This window comes from Peromyscus californicus, unplaced genomic scaffold, assembly GCF_007827085.1.
Source record: "Peromyscus californicus insignis strain IS unplaced genomic scaffold, ASM782708v3 Scaffold_6__1_contigs__length_162567912, whole genome shotgun sequence".
NCBI classification, from domain to species: domain Eukaryota; kingdom Metazoa; phylum Chordata; class Mammalia; order Rodentia; family Cricetidae; genus Peromyscus; species Peromyscus californicus.
The window spans coordinates 143,694,078-143,716,934 of NW_026294584.1; the positions used below are offsets into that span (position 1 = coordinate 143,694,078).

Below are 22,857 nucleotides of genomic sequence, written 5' to 3' on the forward strand. Positions count from 1 at the left end.
TAAACCAAAATCTTTAGCAAAATCACACGGCAATGGTCAAAGTGATGGCGCCATCTACAGTCGTGTTTTAGGAGTTTCAAGACAAATTAGACAAATCCCGTCAGCTTGGGAGTCCAGTTGCAGAATTTAAGCATTCAGGACCCGAAATGGGGTGAATGGTTGCTGTTCCCTCTTCACAGCCGCGGTTTTTGTTTGTTTATTAGTTTTAGACTCATGTGGCTTTCTTAGTCATAGCTGTGTATGCTTATTTTATTTCTATTTTTTAATGTCTGCTATCAATTTACAAGTTTCCACATTGAAAGAAATTTGTCTTTCCTTGCTTGTCTTATTTATTATCAATTCCAAATATCTAAAGTAACTGCTTCCCAGTGTTAAATAAATACAATTATATAAATGTAGTTATTTCAAGTTCTTTTTCTTACTCAACACAGACTCTGAGAATCATGGGAATCGTCTCTGTGTATCTTTACTGCTATCTACGCTCTTCATGTTATAGAAAGATTCTCTATAGAATGAATTCTCATGAAACAATCATCTGTTGAGTGAGTGAATGAGTAAATGAGCTAAAAGATGAAAGAATTCTAATCTATATCTTTTTGTCAAGGCTAATTAGAATAAAAGAAAAGCAAAATATTTGATATAATTACTTTTTTATCTAAGTTATTGAAGCATATAGCCAGCTTTGTTTGTTGTCTTGTTTTGTTTTTCAAACAGGGTCTCACTGTGTAGCCTTAGCAGGCCTAGAACTCACTATGTAGACCGCGGCAAATTCAAACTCACAGTTTTCCACCGGCCTCTGCATCCCAAATGCTATTTCTGCTATTGTTGAGACAAGATCTTACACTGTGGCCCAGTATTCTAGTTTTCTTTCTATTGCTGTTAGGGTGACTTAGGTGAGGAAAGGGTTTATTTGACTTATAGTTTCAGGCTGCTTAAGTGGGACTTAAGACAGGAACTTAGGCAGCTAGTTGCATCACAGATATACATGGGCAGAAAGAAACAAATGCATCTTGCTGTATGCTTGCTTGCTTACTAGCTTTCTTATGCAGTTCAGGGGCTCCTGCCTAGGGATGATACTTTCCACTGTGGGCTACACCTTCCTACATCAATTAACAAGCCCCCTTGCTAGGCCAATCTGATCTGGCAACTTCTCAGTTAAAAAAAAATTTCTTCCCAAATAGCTTTAGGATCTGTCAAGTTGACAGTTCAAGCTAGCCAGGACACTCAGACTGGCCTAGAAACACATAGCCCAGGTCATCCTTGAACTCAGAGCTCTCTTACTGCCTTATCCTCCTGAATTTAAACATTGGAGGTATGTGCTCTCACATCTTTCTCTAGACAGGTTTCAAAAATCACATATTAAGCATTCTGTATCATTTCTAAAACATTTTAAATAGTAGGCTTTTTTTATTTTAAAGAAAAACTGCCAAACCTTGAAATTGAAGCAAAGCAAGAGAATGCTTTAGGAGCAATCTTAACAAATAGCTTAGCAAAAGCACTTGACTTGACACTTATGAATATATTGATGTAGATTCTTGTTGACAGTGTTATGGGATGTTTTATTGGGCTTAAATTATTCATAGTGCTATTGATTTGCTTATCCTGTAAATGTTAAATTATAAATGAACTGTCGGGTGTGCTTGTAATGAAGTTAGACAATTTAGGAAGAGCTGAGGAATGCAGTTGTTGGCTGAACCATAACACAGACCATTAATTTTCAATATGTGTAACCAACGGCCAGCTTAATAACTGTAAAAGCCCAGATTGCTCCAAGTCCACACACATGTCAATGGATAACGCAACCGAATCATCCCTTACAAGCCAAACCCTCATTCTTTTCTCATTTTTTCCTATTTGCTCCCAGAAAACTGGAGCACTGTCAGCTCTTTCTGATTCAAGACATCATCCATCATGGGGTAAAGATTATGTGGAGGGGAGAGTTGGAGAAGATTTACAAAGTAGGTTCAGGTACAAAGATGCTGTCTTTGAGGAGTGGTAAGTTGTTTCAGCTGCCGAGTCTGATGATCTGAGTTTGATCCCAGAGTCAATGAAGAGGACTGAATCTCATAGGTTGCCTTCAGATCTCCATGTGTGCCATGGCACATGTGCCCACAGATAAACAAAAACATACACAAAATGAATAAATATAAATTAAATTTTTAAGTATCTTTGATATTAAGATATAAATATTAGATGCTGTATTTTTATACATCTCAGTTTGTAGAGACAGAATCTGACTCTGTAGCCCAGGCTGGACTAGAATTCATTAGGCAGCCCAGGCTATCCTGAAACTCACAGTAACCATTCTATCTTATCCTCCCAAGTATAGCTTCAAGATGAAAAATTTTAATATATTTAACTTACTTGATAAGTTAAAAAAATAACTTAGTAGTAGATACTGGAAAAATGCATCTGTTCTGGGTCATGTTTATCAGCCAGAGCAATGCAGCTTTGCTGGGTGAAGTTCTCTGAGGCAATTCAGTCTTTGAAGGTGTGTGCACTTGTATACCATCTGTTTCTCTATTGAGCCAAATGTCCCGTAAAGCCCTAAAAAGTCCCAGCATAAAGTATGATAAAAAATAAAAGCGATGTCTCTCATTTTTATGTGCAGTATGCAAGACAGTATGTTGCAGGGCACAACGCTTCAACACAAGACTCCAAAATAACACTTATACATAGATAGAGTTAAGCCCAAGTTAATGTGTTTACATTAGTTTTTCACTATGCATAAATGTTTTATAATCTGCTAAAAAAAAAGAAAGAACATCTGTAGAATGTTAAAAAGACAAAAACCAACAAACAAATAGTATAGAGAGCTGAGATTTCTTGAACTCATCAAATTCTAGGCACTAAAAGTTCTCTATAAACTTTATAGATTCTCAGATAGCTATGAGTTAGCAAATGATGTTATTTTTGTTTTTCATCTGAAGAAATGAAAACATCATGATGGTCAATAAATTGCCCTTTATAACTGAGGAAGTTGGAAGCAGAATTTGAACTCAGGTAGTCTGACATCAGAGCCCTTGCACTAAACCAGCATGCTCACTTTTTCATTGAAGAATTACATGTGTAAAGCAACAACAAATTTACACCAGCAACAGTCAGCAAACTTTCTTTGAAAAAAAACCAAAACACTGAGAATAAATGTTTAAAAATTCGCAAGCTGCTTACGCTCTGCTGCATATGTATTTTTAGTTCCACTTTAAAAATGTAAAAGAATAGTCTCCTCATACAGGGCATAAATAAGCCAAATAAACAAGAGAAAGAGCTGTAGTTGAAACCTTATTTATTTATTTTTTTTTTGGGGGGGGAGGAGAGTTTATTTCACTCATAGTGAAACCTGATTTAAAAAATGTCAAGAATAGGAGCATATCCAAGAGTTGGACTCAGTATTCAGTATATGAACTAACAGAGAAACCCAGGATAGCACAGATCAGAGAAGCTACTTCAGAACAGAGGCATACCCAAACTTGTGGGACACTATGAAAGCAGTGCTAAGAGGAAAGTTCATAGCACTAAATGCCCACATAAAGAAGTTGGAGAAATCTCACACTAGTGACTTAACAGCACACCTGAAAGCTCTAAAACAAGAAGAAGCAAAGTCATCCAGGAAGAATAGATGCCAGGAAATAATCAAATTGAGGGCTAAAATCAATAAAATAGAAACAAAGGGAACAATACAAAGAATCAATGAAACGAAGAGTTGGTTCTTTGAGAAAATCAACAAGATAGACAAGCCCTTATTCAAATTAACCAAAAAAGCAGAGAGAGAGCATCCATATTAACAAAATCAGAAATGAAAAGGGAGACATAACAACAGACAATGAGGAAATCCAGAGAACCATCAGGTCATACTTCAAAAAACATCATGGTAGGAAAATGCACAGAGAAGGCAGTAGGACAGAGCATGTGGAAACAGTTACGTACTGTTAAGGGGCAATGAAACAATTGGATGGCCACATTCAAAATGAGAAGCATCAATGCGTGACCTGCAAAGAATCCAAAACAAGTCACAGACCTCAAGGTAAAAACTTTCTAGAACAAAAAGCATAAGAGAAAGTTTTATAGTGTCGAATTAGGCAGTGAGTTCTTAGAAATAATGGCTGAAATATGAAAATGGACTTTACCAAAATTAAAAATGTCTGTCTGTTTTGTGAATATTCTGTTAAAAAAAGACAAGCTGTAACAAAAACAACAAGCAAACAAATAAATAAACTGTGGTCGTTTGAACATAAGTGGCCCTCTTAAACTCATAGGGAGTGGGGCTTGTAGGAGGTGTGCCTTTGTTGGAGTAACAGAGGCCTTGTTGGAGGAAGTATGTCACTGTGGAGACAGGCTTTGAGGTCTCATACATGCTCAAGTCATGCCCAGTGTCTCAGACCTTTTCCTGTTGCCTGCAAGTCAAGATGTAGGACCCTCAGCTCCATCTCCAGCACCATGTCTGCCTGCATGCTGCTGTGTCCTACCATGATGATAATGGACTAAACCTCTGAAACTGTAAGCCACCTAATTAAATGTTTTCTTTTATAAGAGTTCATGATGCCTCCTCACAGCAAGAGAAACCCCAATTAAGAAACAAACAAAAACTTTTGCTCCATATCAGGCTGTTTTTATTCTCAAATATGTAAATCCCTCAGATTTAAAACCCAAGAAAACAAAATTCTCATAAGATATACCCAGTTATTTCATCATAGAAAATGTACAGATAGTAAATAATAACATGAAAATGAATCCAAGATCATTTGCCATTTAAGAACTTCAAATTAAAACTGCAATTATACACAGCTATATATCTATAAGAATACCTAAAGGGGATAGAGGGATGGCTCAGGAGTTAAGAGTGCTGACTGTCCTTCCAGAGGATCTGGGTTCAGTTCCCAGGACCTACAGGATGGCTCACAATCATCTGTAACTTCAGTTCCAGAAGAATCAGTGCCCTCTTCTGACCTCTTCTGGTGGCAGGCATGCATGTGGTACATAAACATACATGCAAGGAACCAACTAATACATATAAAAGAAATAAATCTAAAAATTAAGACTTTCAAAAAGATTGGTTAAAGTGATGATATTGACCATACTGAATTATGGTGCAGATGAAAAGGAACTGGTTCGTTTCTACACTCCTGATGGGAATGAAAAGTGCCTTAATTATGGAAAAAATATTTAGCAGTTTCTCAGTCCATGTACTGCATGAACTGAACATCACACTTGTAGGTGTTTATCTGAGAAATCAGATCCTGAGTTTGACAAAGACTTGCTCATGGACATTCGTAGCAGCTTTATTTATAGGTGAACCCAAACTGAAACAACCCAAATGGCGTTAATAAGTACATAGATAAACAATTAGCAGTATGTACCCGTAGTGTAATGCTCAATATTTAAAAAGTAAGAAGAACTGATAAAAGACACTGAGATGGAGACATTTATATATATATGTGTATATATATATATATATATATATATATATATATATATACACATATATATATAATAGCACCAAGTGAAAGAAACTTGGCCAAAAACCACATATTATGCAATTCCATTCACATAAACTGTATGAGTCACATGTGACAGTGTACTCCTTTAATCTTAGTACCTGGGAGTCAGAGGCAGAAGAAACTGTGAGTCAGAGGTCAGCCTGGTCTGACCAAATCTACATGGGGAGACCCTGTCTTTAAAAAAAACAAAACAAAACTATAAACTCTATGAAATGCAAGATGAAAGTAGATTAGTGTTTGTTCTAGGGAGGAGGCATTGGGAAGGGGCAGAAGTGGCAGATGTGTTCATCACCTCAGTTATGGTGATATGATCACCACAGTTTACAATACTTACAAGTTCAGTTTATTGTAAGTTCATTACATAGCAAAACTGCCAGTGAAAAAAGTAATCCTTGTCTCATCTTCCCAACGATGCATCTGTCATATATAAACACACAGACACATAGCACACACACACACACACACACACACACACACACACACACACACACACACACACAGAATTGCTGGTCTAGAACAATGGAAAGCTTCCTTCAAAGTGGAAGCATCTGTAAAGTGTGTGGAGAATAGAGGCTTTGAAAATAGAAGTTTCTAAGTCTGTCTGTTCCAATAGAACACTAGTTTTATACCTAGCTCATATTGCTCTAAGAACTTGTCCTGCAACTTAGTTTCTTCCATTTTGGTCGTGTATGTTTCTGAATCATAGCATAGCATGACAGGATCAAGGAGAGGTTGTCTACAAAGGATGTGTAATATAAGGGGGAAAATATCTGGTTTTGCTTTGGGGCCACATATTATGTGGTTCTAACAAATACTGTTTTAAAGGATTAAAGTCACAGTACTGTTCTTTGGTGGAGAAAAAGTTGAAGAAATAACTTATGCAAGAACTGATCACATGAAGAGGTAGTTCATGGTTAAGAGGACTGGCTGTTCTTCCAAAGGCCCTAAGTTCAATTCCTAGGACCTACATAGCAGCTAACAACCATCTGTAAATTCCAGTTCCAGGGGGTCTTATGCTCTCTTCTGTCCTCCAGTGGCACCAGGCACTCATGTGGTGCATAAACACACATGTCGGCATTCCCCCCATAAAGATAAAATAAAAATAAAATTAAAAAATGTAAATATGGAAATGGTGCAGTATGGAGATGGACCACAGTTACAAAGGTCAAGCTGTGGCTCCTAGCAGGAACTTGTGTTGCATTGTGACTTTTCCTCTGTTCTTTTCTTTGCATGCTGCTTCTTAGACACAGTTCCTTTCTGAGCCCTCTGCCTGCACTTAAGCAGGTTCTCTACAGTCTGTCTTCTGTGCAGCTCCATAATGTCTTATGTATGTTGAGGTATAGGAGACTGATTAGAAAGCATATTCCAGGTCAGGCAGGAGTCATCATTTAAACAGGAAAGGGAGGAAGGATTGCAAGTTGGTTGGGTGATTTGGGAAGGGCAAGGATAATATATGGATAAACAATCGAACTCACAACTTTAGATACAAAGATGTCAAACAACTGGATCCCCTGTCTGTGCGTCTGTCTGGTCCTTGCCTCTGCTCAGGTGAACTGAAGTTAGTAGTTAGCTGACAGCTGTCAGGAAAATCATGTTTTACATTCAAGTACGTAATAATAGCTTAAATTTCACAGCAACAGTCCAAAGTCTTCTCCTGTTCTTCCAGAATCTTCAAATTCACTGCATTAACAATAGCTTTGCCCGCTTCTGACATATGCTGAATGCAGTTAAAATGCAGTTGTCAGCAAAAACAGCACCCTCTTGAATGTACACACAGGTGCCTGATGGATGCGTCTGGGGAGGAATACCCCTGATCTTAAATCTGCAGGTAGAGAGAAAAGAAAAAAAATGACATGTTGCATCTTTGTGTTAGAAATCAATCCTGTTTCAAAGCTTGAAATCAGCAGTAATGTGAAGGAAATGTCAGCGAACGTCTGAAGGGGCAAATAGCAAACCCTCTTATGACTTTCATGGATTCCCCACTCTTCATTCTAACAAGAAGAGGACATATGTGGAATGTGACAGTGACTCCAAATCAGGTCCAGCCAGGAACAGAACACTCACAATGGGCACCCAGAAGAGTAACGAACTTACAAGTGAGGACGCAAAGGAGAGCCATTCTCCCACAACCACGGGTCATTTTGTTTCTTCCGATGCAATCCCATCCAGAATGGCGAGGTGGAATGGGAAGTTGTTTGTGAGATGAAATTCTGTGGAAAGACATCACTCTGACTTTAGATTCATCAAACTAAGTATCAAAATGATCTTCAACATCCCTTGGTGATTTAATGACAATTTACAGAAGCCTACGGAGACACAGACACACCCTGTATGCCCAAGGCCAAGTATGCAATCAGATTGAAAAAGAGCTATTTTCCCTGTCAAACAAGTGTTCCTCCCTGTGGTGATTTGAATGAAAATGACCCCCATGGAGAGTGGAGGTGTGGCTCTGTTGGAGGAAGTGTGTCACAGGGGGTGGGTGGGCTTTGAGGTTTCAGAAACTCAAGCCAGGCCTAGCGTCACTCTCTTTCTGCTGCCTGTGGATCCATATGTAGAACTCTCAGTCCTCTCCAGCATCATAGATGTCTATGACCATGCTTCCTGCATGCTGATAATGAACTAACCCTCTGAAACGTAAGCCAGCGCCAACTAAATACTTGTCTTTATAAGAGTTGCCATGGTCATGGCATCTATTAACAGCAATAAAACTCTAAGACACTCCTCCAGAGACCTAAGTCTGATTCTTTTTTTTTTTTTTTTTTACTAACCCATAATCTATTCCATCATCACCCCAAATGACTCACCAGATCGTCTATGCTATTAATGTGTAGCAACTGAGCATCCAAAGACAGGCAGAATTCTTGACTCTTTGCCCAATAAGACTGCTCAGAAGAGAACAGATAACAGTTTTCTTTATGCCATAACCAGTCTTGTGGACACGGACCTAGGAAGTGTTAATAGAACAGATGAGTTCTGAGTAAAAGCATTTCTTCAGTTCTTCCTTAGAATGATACCCAGATTCTGCAAATAGGAGAATGGCCAGAATCTTTATTTCCTTTTTAATAAATCATTATCATTTTTTGCCTTTTATTTTTATTTTATGTGTATGGGTGTTTTGCTTGCTGGTATATATGTGCACCAAATGGGTGTGATGCTCTCAGAGGCCAGAAGAGTGCATCAGATCCACTGGAACTGGAGTTGCAAACAGTGATGAGCTGCTATGTGGGTGCAGAGAACCCAACCTAGGTCCTCTGGAAGAGAAGCCAATGTTCTTAACCACTGAGCCATCTTTCTAACCCTTATTTCCCTTTATACATTTTTTTCTTTTGTTGAAAGTATATTTTTTCATACAATATATTTTGATTATGGTTTCCCCTCCTATAACTTCTCCCAGTTCTTCTCCTTGTCTTTTATGTTTATAAAGGAAGAAGAGAGTGTTTTTAAAAGAAGAAGGGCTAAAGCATTCTAATTTTAGTAAACTGAGTTGACTTTCCACTTAGCATTTCATTTCCCTTCTTAGGAGACATAAGTTGGTATGCAAGTTTAGAAATTGAATTTTAAAAGTTTTGTTTGAAATTACGAAAATGAGAGTTAAAGAATGGATGTTTATTGGCTATTCTGTTATTACAAAGCTAGACATGCATTTAAAAACTTCATTTCTCTGAATAACAGAATTAGTTGTGGCTACTCTGTCTCCTTTTATCCCTGTGTTGTCCAGTACAGTTGCCAATGTGGTTTCTGAAATGAGGTGAGTTTGCAGTCACCTGTGTTTGCACTTAAAGCATAGATGTGATTTAGAGAGCTTCATCAGAATCATGCAGCCTAGCCCATTGAGAACCTTATAGGTTCATGTCAAATTAATATTTCAGAGGTTTTGGTTAAGTAAAGTATGCCACTACAATTAATTCCATCTGCTTCTTTTTCTGTCTTTAAACATGCTCATGGTGGAAAATTTACTCTTGTATAGTAGCTCACATTCTTTTGGACAAGTTTGATTTAGGTAGAATGTTGCATTGATATAAAATGAGTATTCCCAATTTCAGTGAGATTTCAGTAAATAAGATGTTCTCAGCAAAAAATTTGCTGGGGCATCCAGCAAATTCTCCTCTGGGAGAAAGAAATAGGCAAAGTTATCAATATCTACATGTTGACAACTCCTAGATCATCAGCATGGTCACCAAGCGCATTGTGATGGTGACACACAAGGAGCTGCCTTTTGCTCTAACGTGTGACCAAAATAGTGAAAAAGTCCTTAAGAAGAGTTAGATCATAATTTCAATTTTCATTGTGGCCCAAACCCACCTGATAATTTTATACAAGCAAGCTTTACCAGAAAGGCAAATGCAGACCTAGTATAGTGATTCCTGTCTGCAACCCCAGCAAGCAGGAGACTAAGGCAAGAGGAATTCCTTGAGTTCAAGGCCAATTTTGTCTAAATAATGAGTCCCAGGCCAACCTGGGCTACAGAGTGAGAATCTATCTAAAACAAAAGAAACAACACAGAACTACAGAACAACAAAAATATATACATAGAGGATAGAGTGTGGTGTTATTGTGTTCCCCCAAATACCGTGCACCCTAATAAACTTATCTGGGGTCAGAGAACAGAACAGCCACTAGATATAGAGGCCAGAAAATGGTGGCGCACACGCCTTTAATCCTATCACTTGGGAGGCAGAGATCCATCCGGATCTCTGTGAGTTTAAAGCCACACTGGAAATAGCCAGGCATGGTGTCTCACGCCTTTAATCCCAAGAAGTGAGACTTTAATCCCAGGAAGTGAGGGCAGAAAGCAGAAAGGTATATAAGGTGTGAAAACCAGGAACTAGGCTGGTTAAGCTTTTGGACTTTTGAGCAGCAGTTCAGCTGAGATCCATTCGGATGAGGACACAGAGGCTTCCAGTCTAAGGAAACAGGATCAGCTGATGAATTGGCAAGGTGAGGTAGCTGTGGCTTGTTCTGCTTCTCTGATCTTCCAGTTTTAGCCCCAATACCTGGCTCCAGGTTTGTTTTTATTAATAAGACCCTTTAAGATTCATGCTACATTAAAGTAGGAAGTTTCCAGAAAAATGAAAGCAGAAAGTAAAGTAGAAAGGGCATGCATGAGTTTAAAACAGGATGTGCAACTTCCTTCATAATTTGTTTTTCCCCATCACAGTATATAAATGTAAACAAATCAGGTTTTTGTGGAATAAAGAAATGGTCTTGACAACTTGTCTCTATTATAACAAAGTGAGAAAGGCATATCTCTCTATGTGATATTTAAATCAACTACATTTCTTTGTATGTGTGGGTGTGATGTATGTATAATATCATATAGCATATAGTATCTACTATTACATACAAAGTTTAATGAACACAGATATTATTTACCAAGTGTACAAACTGTTGGAAGTACTTTGAATATGTGAACTCATTTAATCCTTGTGCAACTCAGAGTTTGATCCACTAATGTCTTCATTTGACAGATCAAGAAATTATGAATTTGAACCTCATGTTCACTGTGTGTTTAATACCTGTGATGGTGTACCTCGATAAGCCTTGGTTGTCAATTTGTCTGCATCTGGAAGGAACTAAAAGCCAAGCAGCTGGGGATTCCTGTGAGGAATTTTCTTAATCAGATTATCTGAAGTGGGACTTCCCCTAAACATGGGTGAGTCCTTCCTGTGGCAACACAGAGACAGGAGGAAGAAGGAAATTTTGCTTTGTGCCTGTGTACATTTACTCTGCAGGCAACTTCATTGATGACAGGGCTACATTCATTCCCTGGTCTTATAACCAGCTTCTTCTAGCTTCAAAAATAGACTGAAGATCAGCAGCTGTTCATAGATACTCCAGGACTTCAGTGCCAAACAGTGAAGTCTTAGACATCCAGTCTCACAGACTAAACAGCTGCTAAATTTTCCACCCATCCAGTAAGAGATAACCATTGTTCCATTCCCCAGATACATTATGCAAACCAATCTAATAAATCCCTTTTTAATACATATTCATCCTGTTGGCTCTGTTGCTATTGAGAACCTAATACAGGCACAATAGCACATGCCTGTTCAAACTTCCCTGAGGATGAACTAATTGAGGAAGTATTCTGCTGTGAGCTCAGGGTTTGGGGACCTACATGGAACTTGCCATTTATATCAATCTATTTGCATAGCTAAAGACTAATAACAAGCACCAATTCTGATGCTAAATGCAAAGATCTATCTTTTTGAAGACCCTGCATCTCCTTAGCTTCCAAGGAAATCATCCTACTGATCTGCTAAGGACCACAGAACTGTAGTAAGACAGAAAGAATCTGCCTCAAATTTGAAAAAAAATTAGCATAATTTTTTTCACTTGGGATTTCAGTATTATGACATTTTCATGAGGCTCTCCCTAAGGCAACAAGAGTAAAGCAGACATTCACTTGAGATCTCTACTAGTATGGCCATATCTAACACTTCAAGGAATGGAACAAAGGACCTAATATATATGTCAGAAAAGGACATGTGAATTCTGTGTCTGATCTATTGTTCACATCTGGCATCTCTAAGAGAAGGTTCTTCATGGTCCTAACACAGATTAAATCCCACACAATTTACAGCTGATAAATGCAAAACTGTTTTACTGCTGTGTCTGTGAAATAAGCCATTGGCTGGGATTTTGGCTGTTTATATATGTAAACACTCCCATTCTTGATAATTAAGTTTCCTTCCCTTAAACCTGGTTTGAAGTGTTGCATCCCTTACTTTATTGAAAGGTCCTTCCCTAGAAAGATTAAATACATATTTGACACTATTCAAAGGTCAGTTTGTCTAAAAATTTCTGATTATTTTTGCAAAGGGGTAATTTAACCCCTTTTATACTGAAACAATTTATTTATTTGTTTGTTTAATTTCTCCATGTAGCTCTGGCTGGAACTTGTTGTGTAGACAAGGCTGGTCTTGAACTCAGAGATCTGCTTGCCTCTGTCTCCCCAGTGTTAGGATTAAAGGCATGCCCCACCATGTTGGGCCTGAAAAGACTTATAAACTGAGTAACTAAAAGACGTATAAACTGAGTAACTTTACATCAAACCACTCATTAACACTATTGTTAATCTCTATCCTGCTCTTAATATTTTTGTCTATACAATGAAGGGATGGCTATCTGTATATTATTATATAATCTTTATTTAACAAAACTGCACAATTGAACTGTTAGTCACACAAGCAAAAAGTTGGAAAGACATGCTTTTGAATGGCACTTAATTGCTAATCCGGAGAAAAGCACCCTCTTTCGAGCACTGCCCAAGAAAGGACATCTGATTCTGTCACACCTAAGTCTGTAGTTAGAAGCACATACCTCACTTGATTACACAATGCAGAAAAACTCAACAATGCAGAAAGCTTCTGTACTAGCACAGAAGTTGACAGCACAATCTGTTCTTTGTCTGCCCCTACATTCTGAATCCCTTTAGACAGATGAAATCATCTCAACTGTTATATAAACTCGTTTTCTAGACCTCTTATTTTTCTCAACTTTAAGTACCTACCTAAACCTTCCAAGTCAAATGGCTTCCACTCTTTGTGCTTAGACAGACGTAATGCCCATGTAAGAAACAGTGTCCCAGAATGAAGCTAACACAGGAGCTGAGGTAAAGAATGGCAGTGACAAGAAGATTCTCAAGGAAAGGGAAGCCAGTGACTAAGGTGCATTTGGATGGGAATAATAACTTGTCTGTGGCAGAGGCTATGATGGGCCAGGATGGCACTTCCACACAAACCTCAAAGCTAGAACTGAAAAGAAAAAAAGGAACAAAATAGTAAGCCCATGACAAGGAGAGCTCCACCAGTTAGATATTTACAAAGCTTAACACAGACTAGAGTAAAAATGGCACTGACAGAGAGCTTGTGCAGAACATTCTGAAGGCATGGCATGTATGTGAATGTGGTGGTTTTTGTAAAACCTAATTGAGACTGAACAGAACACCCATCACCACCCCTCTTCACTGACTTTCCCCTGTACCTGTAAAGTTTTCAGCTCTCTGCAGGGTGTTTTGGAGGTCCAGGTTCTGTTGCAGAAGTTCCTCCTGCTCTTTGGATTTCTCCTTCAGCTCCCAGGTGAGGGTGTCTATCATTTCCTTGAGTTTCTTCTGTGAAGTGTTTGCTGCCTGCTGCTGGGCTAAGATCTGACCCTCCAGGATATGTTCCTGGTGAGTAAGGTTTGCTTGGCATTGCTTGAGGAGGTTGGATACCTGGAGTACTAACCATAGAGAATTAAAACTCAGCCTCCCTTCTCTAGTATAATTGCTGCCAATGGATGCCCAGGGCATTTATAGACTCAAATAATCTATCTTGACAACAGATGAGTGTTGATAAAAATCTTTTACGAATTTGAACAATAATGGAGGAACAAATGTCCTTGAAAGACTGCTTCAGCACAGGGCTCAGAGGAAAATCCACAGACAGCATGTACTAGACTTTTTTAATCTGAGTGGATTAGGGAAAAAGACACTCACACATTCTCTTGATGGTTTCTTTCAGACATTTTTTTATTCTTCTTTTGCATTCTCTATTCTTTATTTTCCTGTTGATTTACTTCTCTCATTATTGATGTTTTCCTTCTAACTCTATCTTTATTCTTCATGTTTCCCTTTTAGTTCCTTCTAACTCTCTCATTCTTGTTATTTTCCTTCTAACTCATTTTAACTCTCTCAATCTTTTTTTTCTTCTAATTCTCATTCTTGATGGTTTCCTTGTAGCCCATTTTAACTCCATCTTTATTCTTTTTCTTATAGCTTATACACCTCTACAAAATCTTTCAGGTAATATGAAAATTACAATGTGGTTACATTCTGTTTTTCAAGTGAATGATTAAAATGAATATAAAACAAACAGTGAAAAAACATGTTTTCCAATTCCCTTACATGATTAAATATTTTATGTATTATAGGTGAAAAACAAATTATCCCAAGAATACACATACATTCATACCCAAGCAACTTGTTATAGATTAACTATGTGGGCAAGCAAGGTATTTTCTCAGTCAGGTCTTTTACTGGCAGGCTACGTTTTGCAGTTATAAAGAAAGGGCTATTTACTTTACTACTTATCCTGAAAGGTAATCTTATAAGGAATCTTAAAGGAATCACAAGCCTAAACTTTTATATATGAAAAAGAATCAGTCACCTCCACTTTAAATCTTTGGGATGCATACCCACTCATCAATAGTTTCTTATATCAGGAGACCAAGGGCAACAATGGACACAAGAAATTAATCATCACCTTTGATCACCAACCAAATCCAGCAAGGAAAGTGTGTTGTGAGCTAGCAACAATTAGGCTGCTGTGTATTTTTTTCCCTAAACTAATGAATCTATGACTCAGCTATGTGTCCTCGTGAATTTTAGATTGTTTACTGGGGTTTTTCATCTCAAAGCTATTATCAAAACATCTGATCTAACCTGAAACTATTTTAAGGCTTTTTTTCAGCTAATGATGCACACCGAAACTTGTCACTGCATTGTTCACTATTAAGAGAATTAGAGCCAGACTGTCTTCTGGGGACTCTATTGTTTTCCTTAATCACTAACCTGAACTATAATCTGTGCAGCTCCTAAGGTGAAACACATAGGCCCTAGCTATGTGACATTTCCTTGTATTTATTTTTCTTAATCAAGGCTCTGTATAAACTAACATTATTGTTATCAAATAGACAGTACAGCTTAGGAAGAAGTCATCTTCATAATAATCCACAGGTAAAAATGCCCAGGACAATGGGATGTTGCCATGAGATAGGCACATGGCATTACAAGCAGTGGGAATCTCCCCACACTCGTTCACACCATGCCAGATACCAGAGAAAGATGACAGGGGTAAACATGCAAAGGCACAGCAGAAGCAAAAGGCACTCTGGGGTCTGTGGTCTCAGGGCCTTGCCTATCCGAGATTCACCCATCAAAAATTTCCCTCCTGGTGGGCTGACATCCCTAAGTCAATTGTCACCTACTGTTCCTCTGACATGGCCACTGGCATGACACTAGTCAAAGGTCAGTTTGTCTAAAAATTTCTGATTATTTTGGCAAAGCTAAATTACCCCTTTTATACTGAAACAATTTGTTTGTTTGTTTGTTTGTTTGATCTCTCCATGTAGCTCTGGCTGGAACTTGTTGTGTAGACAAGGCTGGTCTTGAACTCAGAGATCTGCTTGCCTGTCTCCCCAGTGTTAGGACTAAAGGCATGCCCCACCATGCTTGTCCTGAAAAGACTTATAAACTGAATAACTTTACATCAAACCACTCATTAACATTATTGTTAATCTCTATCCTGCTCTCAACATTTTTGTCTAGACAATGAAGGGGCGGCTATCTATATATTTTTATATAATCTTTATTTAACAAAACTGCACAATTGAACTATTAGTCACACAAGCAAAAAGTTGGAAAGACATGCTTTTGAATGGCACTTAATTGCTAATCCTGAGAAAAGCACCCTCTTTCGAGCACTGCCCAAGAAAGGACATCTGATTCTGTCACACCTAAGTCTGTAGTTAGAAGCACATACCTCACTTGATTACACAATGCAGAAAAACTCAACAATGCAGAAAGCTTCTGTACTAGCACAGAAGTTGACAGCACAATCTGTTCTTTGTCTGCCCCTACATTCTGAATCCCTTTAGACAGATGAAATCATCTCAACTGTTACATAAACTCGTTTTCTAGACCTCTTATTTTTCTCAACTTTAAGTACCTACCTAAACCTTCCAAGTCAAATGGCTTCCACTCTTTGTGCTTAGACAGACGTAATGCCCATGTAAGAAACAGTGTCCCAGGATGAAGCTAACACAGGAGCTGAGGTAAAGAATGGCAGTGACAAGAAGATTCTCAAGGAAAGGGAAGCCAGTGACTAAGGTGCATTTGGATGGAAATAAAACATATCTGTGGCAGAGGCCATGATGAGCCAGGATGGCACTTCCACACAAACCTCAAAGCTAGAACTGAAAAGAAAAAAAGGAACAAAATATTAAGCCCATGAGAAGGATAGCTCCATCAAATTAGATATTTACAAAGTTTAACACAGGCTAGAGTAAAAAATGGCACTGACAGAGAGCTTGTGCAGAACATTCTGAAGGCATGGCATGTATGTGATGTGGTTTTGTAAAACCTAATTGAGACTGAACAGAACACCCATCACCGCCCCCCTTCCCCTGTACCTGTAAAGTTTTCAGCTCTCTGCAGGGTGTTTTGGAGGTCCAGGTTCTGTTGCAGAAGTCCCTCCTGCTCTTTGGATTTCTCCTTCAGCTCCCAGGTGAGGGTGTCTATCATTTCCTTGAGTTTCTTCTGTGAAGTGTTTGCTGCCTGCTGCTGGGCTAAGATCTGACCCTCCAGGATATGTTCCTGATGAGTAAGGTTTGCTTGGCATTGCTTGAGGAGGTTGGATACCTGGAGTACTAAACCATAGAGAATTAAGGTTCAGCCTCTCCTCTCCAGTACAAATGCTGCCACTGGATGCCCAGGATATTAAAACACAGACTCAATCAATCTTGACAACAGATGAGTGTTGACAAAAATCTTTTACGAATTTGAACAATAATGGAGGAATAAATGTCCTTGAAGGCTGCTAGTAAATGGTGCAAATTTATTCAAAATTTTTGGGTTTAGAAGTTATTCAATTGTATTTTTGCAATTGCAATTCTGTTGTAATTTTTATTAGTAATCATGCAGATGTTTCCGAATAAAAAATTCCATAGCTTTATTTTTGTTGAGATTTATACACAAATTAAAAGTAATTTCAGGGGGTAGTAATACAGCCCTGTGGCAAAGGGGAGACTTGGTCAGCATGTAGGAGCCCCTGGGGATGGGGATGGGCTCTGAGGTTCCACCTCAGTTGAGGAACTAGTGGCAATTAATGGCTGCTGCAATGGGAGAGCCAGTTTTCTTCATGGATGTGGCTCCCGTGAGGCCACCTACGTTCCAGCAGATGGCCCTATACCCATGCACATGCAGGCAGCATTAAGTGGTCTAAAAATTAAAAGCAGAGCACATGAAATTCAGAGGAAAAGGGGGATGGTGGGAGGAAAATGGGGATAGGTTTGATCAAAATTCATTATATACATGAGTATGAAGTTCTCAAACAGTAAGAAAGTAAAATAAAATTTTTTTAAAGTAATGACAAGGTAAGAAATAATATAATGGAATAAATCTATAGTAGTCACCTCTCCCCTAGACGCTGATTCATAGGAGGAATTGCCATTAGCAATTTCTTCTGCTTAATTCCTCTTTAGCTCCTCCCACTCCGTCTACACCACCAGACTTCCTAATTTTATTTAGGAACTCTGACATTTGCCTTCATTTTCAAGGCAACCGCCCATGAAATATTTGTAAATTTTTGTATGGTGTCATTGAGAGTAAATTTTATTTTAGCCAAAGAACAGTTTGGGAGGGTGGAGATGAAACAAATGTGTAATTGAGTAGAAATGAACGCTGTGCTAGGAACTCGGCTCAGCTCTAGTGTACCTTGCTGCTGACCCTTTGCTTCAAGGCCTAGTCTGAGCCTACTGGATGGTGATGGACACCCCAGAAAGGTTCTTCCGACTGCTGCCATCAAGTGGGATCTCCTGCCCCATCATTACGAAAGTCCTCAAGTGCCCACAGACAATTAAAAACAGGTTACATAGAGTTAGACATGTAGGAAGCAAGTGGTGTTTCTGAGGACTTCTATCTTAGACTGTGGCTGGCAGAATAACCCGGGCCTGAATCCTGCTTGTGAAGCCTGATGCCAGAAAAATATTATCTTTCCTTCTTGGCCACTCTGCTCCTTTTTCTCACATCTTCTTTTTCCCTCTCAGTATCTCCACTTTCCTAAGTGTTATAAACTCAAAGTACATTTTGCTGTCCCTGTTTTACTTATTTTAGGGGGACAATTATGATTCCTGGCATTTAATCAGATCCATCAAAACAAAACTAAATGGGACCTCTTTTCCTCTTGGGTTATATATTTATTATGTATTAGAAACTTCAAGTTATTATCAAATTATTCTAGGTTGTAAATAGGTCCCTCCATGAAATTATGAAGCAAAACAAAAACACTCTACTGTGAATAAGCTCCATTCCATGCCCATCTCTAGTGGGTAGATGAACATAATATATCCATTAATTGCCTGGCTTATTCTCAAAGTATTTAGCCTAAAAGGAATCAAATCCAGGCTGATCTGTAGTTGTTATAAGTTGTGTTCATAACCCTCATTGCCCACCTCCAGTTCCCTATATCAACACTTACATTGCATCCGTTGTATAATAATGGTCACTGATAACCCTAGGCAAAGGATGACCAGAGTCATCGCAGCAGGGCACCACCATGGGGAGGAGAGAAAATGCAAACCTGCAGGGAAGGAGAATCCGAAAATTGGAAAAGCCGAAGGCAGGTCATCAAGCTGGGTTCGGGGGCTTTGGATCCTGCCTGAGCTCTGTGCTGTGCACCCCTCAGCCCCCTCCCCACCCCCACTGGCTCTGCATGTGTGCAGATGGAACAATGGATGGTTATAAAACTGAAGTAAGTTACTCATGGACTCACAAGGGAAAAAAAATAACAGCTGGGATTCGGTAAGGTATCAGACACTAAAATATTTGATTCTGAAACTTTTACTTCCTCTATTCTATGCACAATGCCCTTCAAGAAACTCTCAATGCAGCCTAACTTCATCTATGGTGCAGAAAGTCTGATGTTTACATACACATGTACACAAGCATTCATAAGTAACATTATGCAAACAACTGTCAGATGTCAAATAAAATATTTTAATCAGTCACCTGAGATTTTCTCAAGAAATTCTATGCCTGATCTCAGACCATTCAATTTTTATTATACTAAAATTACTTCTTGTAACTGGAGTTGTTAACCAAAGGAAACTAGGAATGAAACCTTGATATGCACTTGGCTCATAGTAATAGCCTGACTTGCACTTACGTTGCATTTATGTTCATTGTGGTAACCCCCCTACTGTAAATAGAAAAATAAAGCCTAGCACTCATAGTATAGCAGGGGATCATTTGATGTTTCCTCCATGAAGTATAGAGAGTCAGCTGAAAACTTTTACTCCAGTTGGGATTGAAATAATTATGGTGGTGATATGAAGTAAACTCGGGCATCTAGGCCTATTATTCCCAGAGAAAACGTTGCCTTGTTTATGAAAACAAGTCATGCAGCTCTGACATGAGAATGTACAGTTATGTGACCACATATTAAATAACCACAAGCATTACAGACTCAAGAGGAAAATATCACACACAATGTATTTAGTTTCTTCCTCTTGTAAGATAAACAGAACACTGATGTTATTCTCCTCTCCATGTAAAGAAGAAACTGAAAGCTTCAGTCACTAGCTTGAGAGAACACATGTAATAAACTTAAAAAGGTAGGTCTTTGGGTTTTATTTTGTTCTTGCTTAAAACGATGCTCACTTTTAGTCCACACTGCCTTGGAACTCACTAAGTAGTCTAGGATGGTCTCAGACAGGTGAGCCCTCTTGCCTCAGGCTCCCTAGTGCTGGGATATCAGGCACGCAGTACCACATCTGGTTCCAAACACAGGCCTCTACTCCAATACTGATAAGCCACAATGCTTAGAGTATTACATTACCAAGCTTTCAGTGTGAGTGTGGTAAGGGTCCAAGTTAATCAGCTGCTGAATATATTCACAGAATTCTCACGTGTTAATAATCTCTGTTAGACTCTATAGATAATTTTTTTGAAGGTAGAAATTGTGACAGTTCGTTCTCTGACTAAATGATTTCTGTCTCTGCACTTGAGGTGAGCTGGCAGACAATAGAAGAGCTAGTATCTTTTACTGATGGTGACCTAATCCTGGCACCTGGCATCATATATCTGTGTGTAATAACACATTTCTCTTTACACTCCAGTATTCATCCCACATTTTATGCCCACAACTTGAATAAAACACCAATCCCATGAACCACCCATGTGAATAGAACACACATGTTCCTATTGTCTACAATATACCTTCATCCCATCTCAGTGGTAAGAATTCTCGGTGGTCTAGTTCTCACCTGACATTTAGTCAGAAACAACCTTTAGTCAATCAATAAAGGAACAAACAAGCAAAATATTTTTTTCACTGAATTCTGTGCCTAATTTATACAGTTCACAGTAGGTCACTAATTTAACCAGGAATTTTAAAAATTAATCATATTTATGTCAAAAGTCAGGCAAGCAATAGTTATCACACAAATAATGAATGAATGGTTGAACAAATTAATGGCTGGTATTAGTTCCTGAATCTACTATCAAACACCAGCATGTCTTCACATCAAGTTAGTTCAGCTGCTGCTGGGTCTACTACTAAACACCCACATTGTCTTCAGTCTGTGCTAGTTCAGCCACTCAGATATTAAATCACAGCATACTCACCCTTATTCTATCTATGGAAAGATTCCAGTCTTGTTTACAGACACAGTCTGTCTTTCTTCCTCTCCTTAAGGTTTTATTTGCCCCTCCCCCAACAGGGCTTCTCTGTGTAGCCCTGGCTGTCCTGGAACTCGATCGATCTGTAGACTAGGCGGGCCTGCTCCTGCCTCTCAAGTGCTGGGATTAAAAGTGTGTACCACCACCACCCAGTCCCTTTTCTCTTAATTTTATAAAATAATAGGCATTTTATCTGTAGTTGTCTACAGAATTGAGATTATCAATTAAACCTAAGTGGTTCACAGTTTACTATATTGGCCAATCATAAATTATAATTTTTCAAAGCAATGACAGACAACAAAAGCTAATGTATGCTCATCCATACTGAACACACTGAATTTGCTTTAGATAATTCACAAAGCACTTCATAGTTTTGCAGTACTTCAACAACACATATAAAAAATAATCACTGTGTGCTCTGAATGAATGTATTTCCTGCAGTTTTTTATGAAATAGATTCTGTATATGTGGGAATCTGTGGTATGATTTTGGCGCTACTGTATATGATTCCATGAAAATAAGTGACTTCATTAATCCTTCTGATTCTGGGTTAGCTCTCTGTAGAAGGCAGATAATATCAGCACCATTCTTGAAAAGTATAAAGATTCAGAGAAGTCACTAATTTAAAGAGACAGCATGGAGAACAGCTTACAGTAAAGATGTAGTACAGGTAAGATATTATCTTGAATCCTACTTGCTTTTCTTCTAAATAAGTAGTATTAGTCTCTTATATTTCCTGAAATTTGAAGGTTTTTAATTTCTAAAGTCATTCTCCAGTACATTTAATTTACATTTCTAAGCTAAGCTTGACGTTCTGTCTCTGTAAGCATCCACCCATCCCTGGTACCTTTAGCCTTCTTGTGACATGGCTTCTCATCAGGCTGCTCGTTCACAGGCGTCATCTTGCCATCAAAAGTCATTTCCAAACTCATGCCAGGAATGAGAAACTGAAGCAGTCAAGGAACTCAACCAACTGCCAGTGGTTGAGCTTCTGGTGCAGTTTAAATAGCTACTCTTATCTAGCAGAGGATGACTCAACCATCGCAGGAGGAAGGGGGAGACTTTGCTTCATATTGGAAAGTTGGCTAACACAAATTCTTAGGTTGTGTCTGTTGTGGGTGGGGAGAATGGTAATTCCAGTCCTGTGTTATGACCTTTCACTAAGAAAAAGGCAGCAGGGAAAAATGCACCGTCCATGACAATCATAGGAAAGACACTGCAGACTTATCAGATAAGGGCTTGGAACTCGAAGGAAGCGCATACCTCAAGCTAGGTTTGTAGAAAGGAATGTCACCTCATTGTCCACATTTATCTGTTTGCTGATTCACTGAAGCAGATTTTCACTAAATGGCATCTTTTTTTGTAAGTAGTACATTTTACTTTTCTTTGCTTTAATTGGCAATTAGAAATGTAACATAAATCATGTAAGATTCCCATTTCCAGCCCTGATACTCTGGGTACAGGACTCACTGGGGGCAGTCTTGCATATAGTGACTTTAAACATCATGAGCCCACTGGAACTAAATAGAGTAAGTTTTTGGATCTTGCCCTGGGTCTGCCATCTTGGGATGGCAGACATATCAAATCTATCACTTATATCAAATCTATATATTCATCTGTGATTTGAGGATAATGTATATTTGATAATGTTTCATTAGCCAGGTGTAGTGGCATAAGTCTTTAATTCCAGCTCTTAGGGTCCGGGGTACAGAGCCCAGTGGGTCTCCATGAATACAGGGCCAGCCTGGTCTATAATACTGAGTCCATACCAGCAAGGGTAGCATAGTGAGCCCTGTCTCAATTTAAAAAAAAAAAATGATAATATTTCAATAGGAACTTAAGTGATATTGTGAAAATGACAAGCTTTGTGGTTGGGGCATAAAACTCAGAAATAATAGTAAAAACTACTATTAATTGCTA

The 22,857-nt window shown here is 38.6% G+C and overlaps 1 protein-coding gene across 1 annotated transcript; it reads right to left on the reverse strand.

The window, feature by feature from the left end:
• Nucleotides 1–7,175: 7,175 nt before the first annotated feature.
• Olr1 (oxidized low density lipoprotein receptor 1) lies at nt 7,176–21,857 on the reverse strand. Its single transcript, XM_052722274.1, has 6 exons — nt 21,785–21,857; nt 18,737–18,838; nt 13,485–13,721; nt 8,303–8,442; nt 7,593–7,708; nt 7,176–7,320 (listed from the first exon to the last, which is right to left on the reverse strand). Exons 1-6 carry the CDS (start codon nt 21,855–21,857, stop codon nt 7,176–7,178), a joined length of 813 nt encoding a protein of 270 aa, XP_052578234.1.
• Between the last annotated feature and the right edge of the window lie 1,000 nt (nt 21,858–22,857).

Excerpts from the sequence above, each read along its gene's own strand:
- Olr1 (XM_052722274.1), bottom strand. The coding sequence starts at position 21,857 with ATGACTTTTGATGGCAAGATGACGCCTGTGAACGAGCAGCCTGATGAG. Across the intron at positions 13,722-18,736 it reads TATTATACAACGGATGCAAT|TACTCCAGGTATCCAACCTC; the intron begins GTAAGTGTTGAT and ends CTCTATGGTTAG. Across the intron at positions 7,709-8,302 it reads TTAATAGCATAGACGATCTG|AATTTCATCTCACAAACAAC; the intron begins GTGAGTCATTTG and ends GTCTTTCCACAG.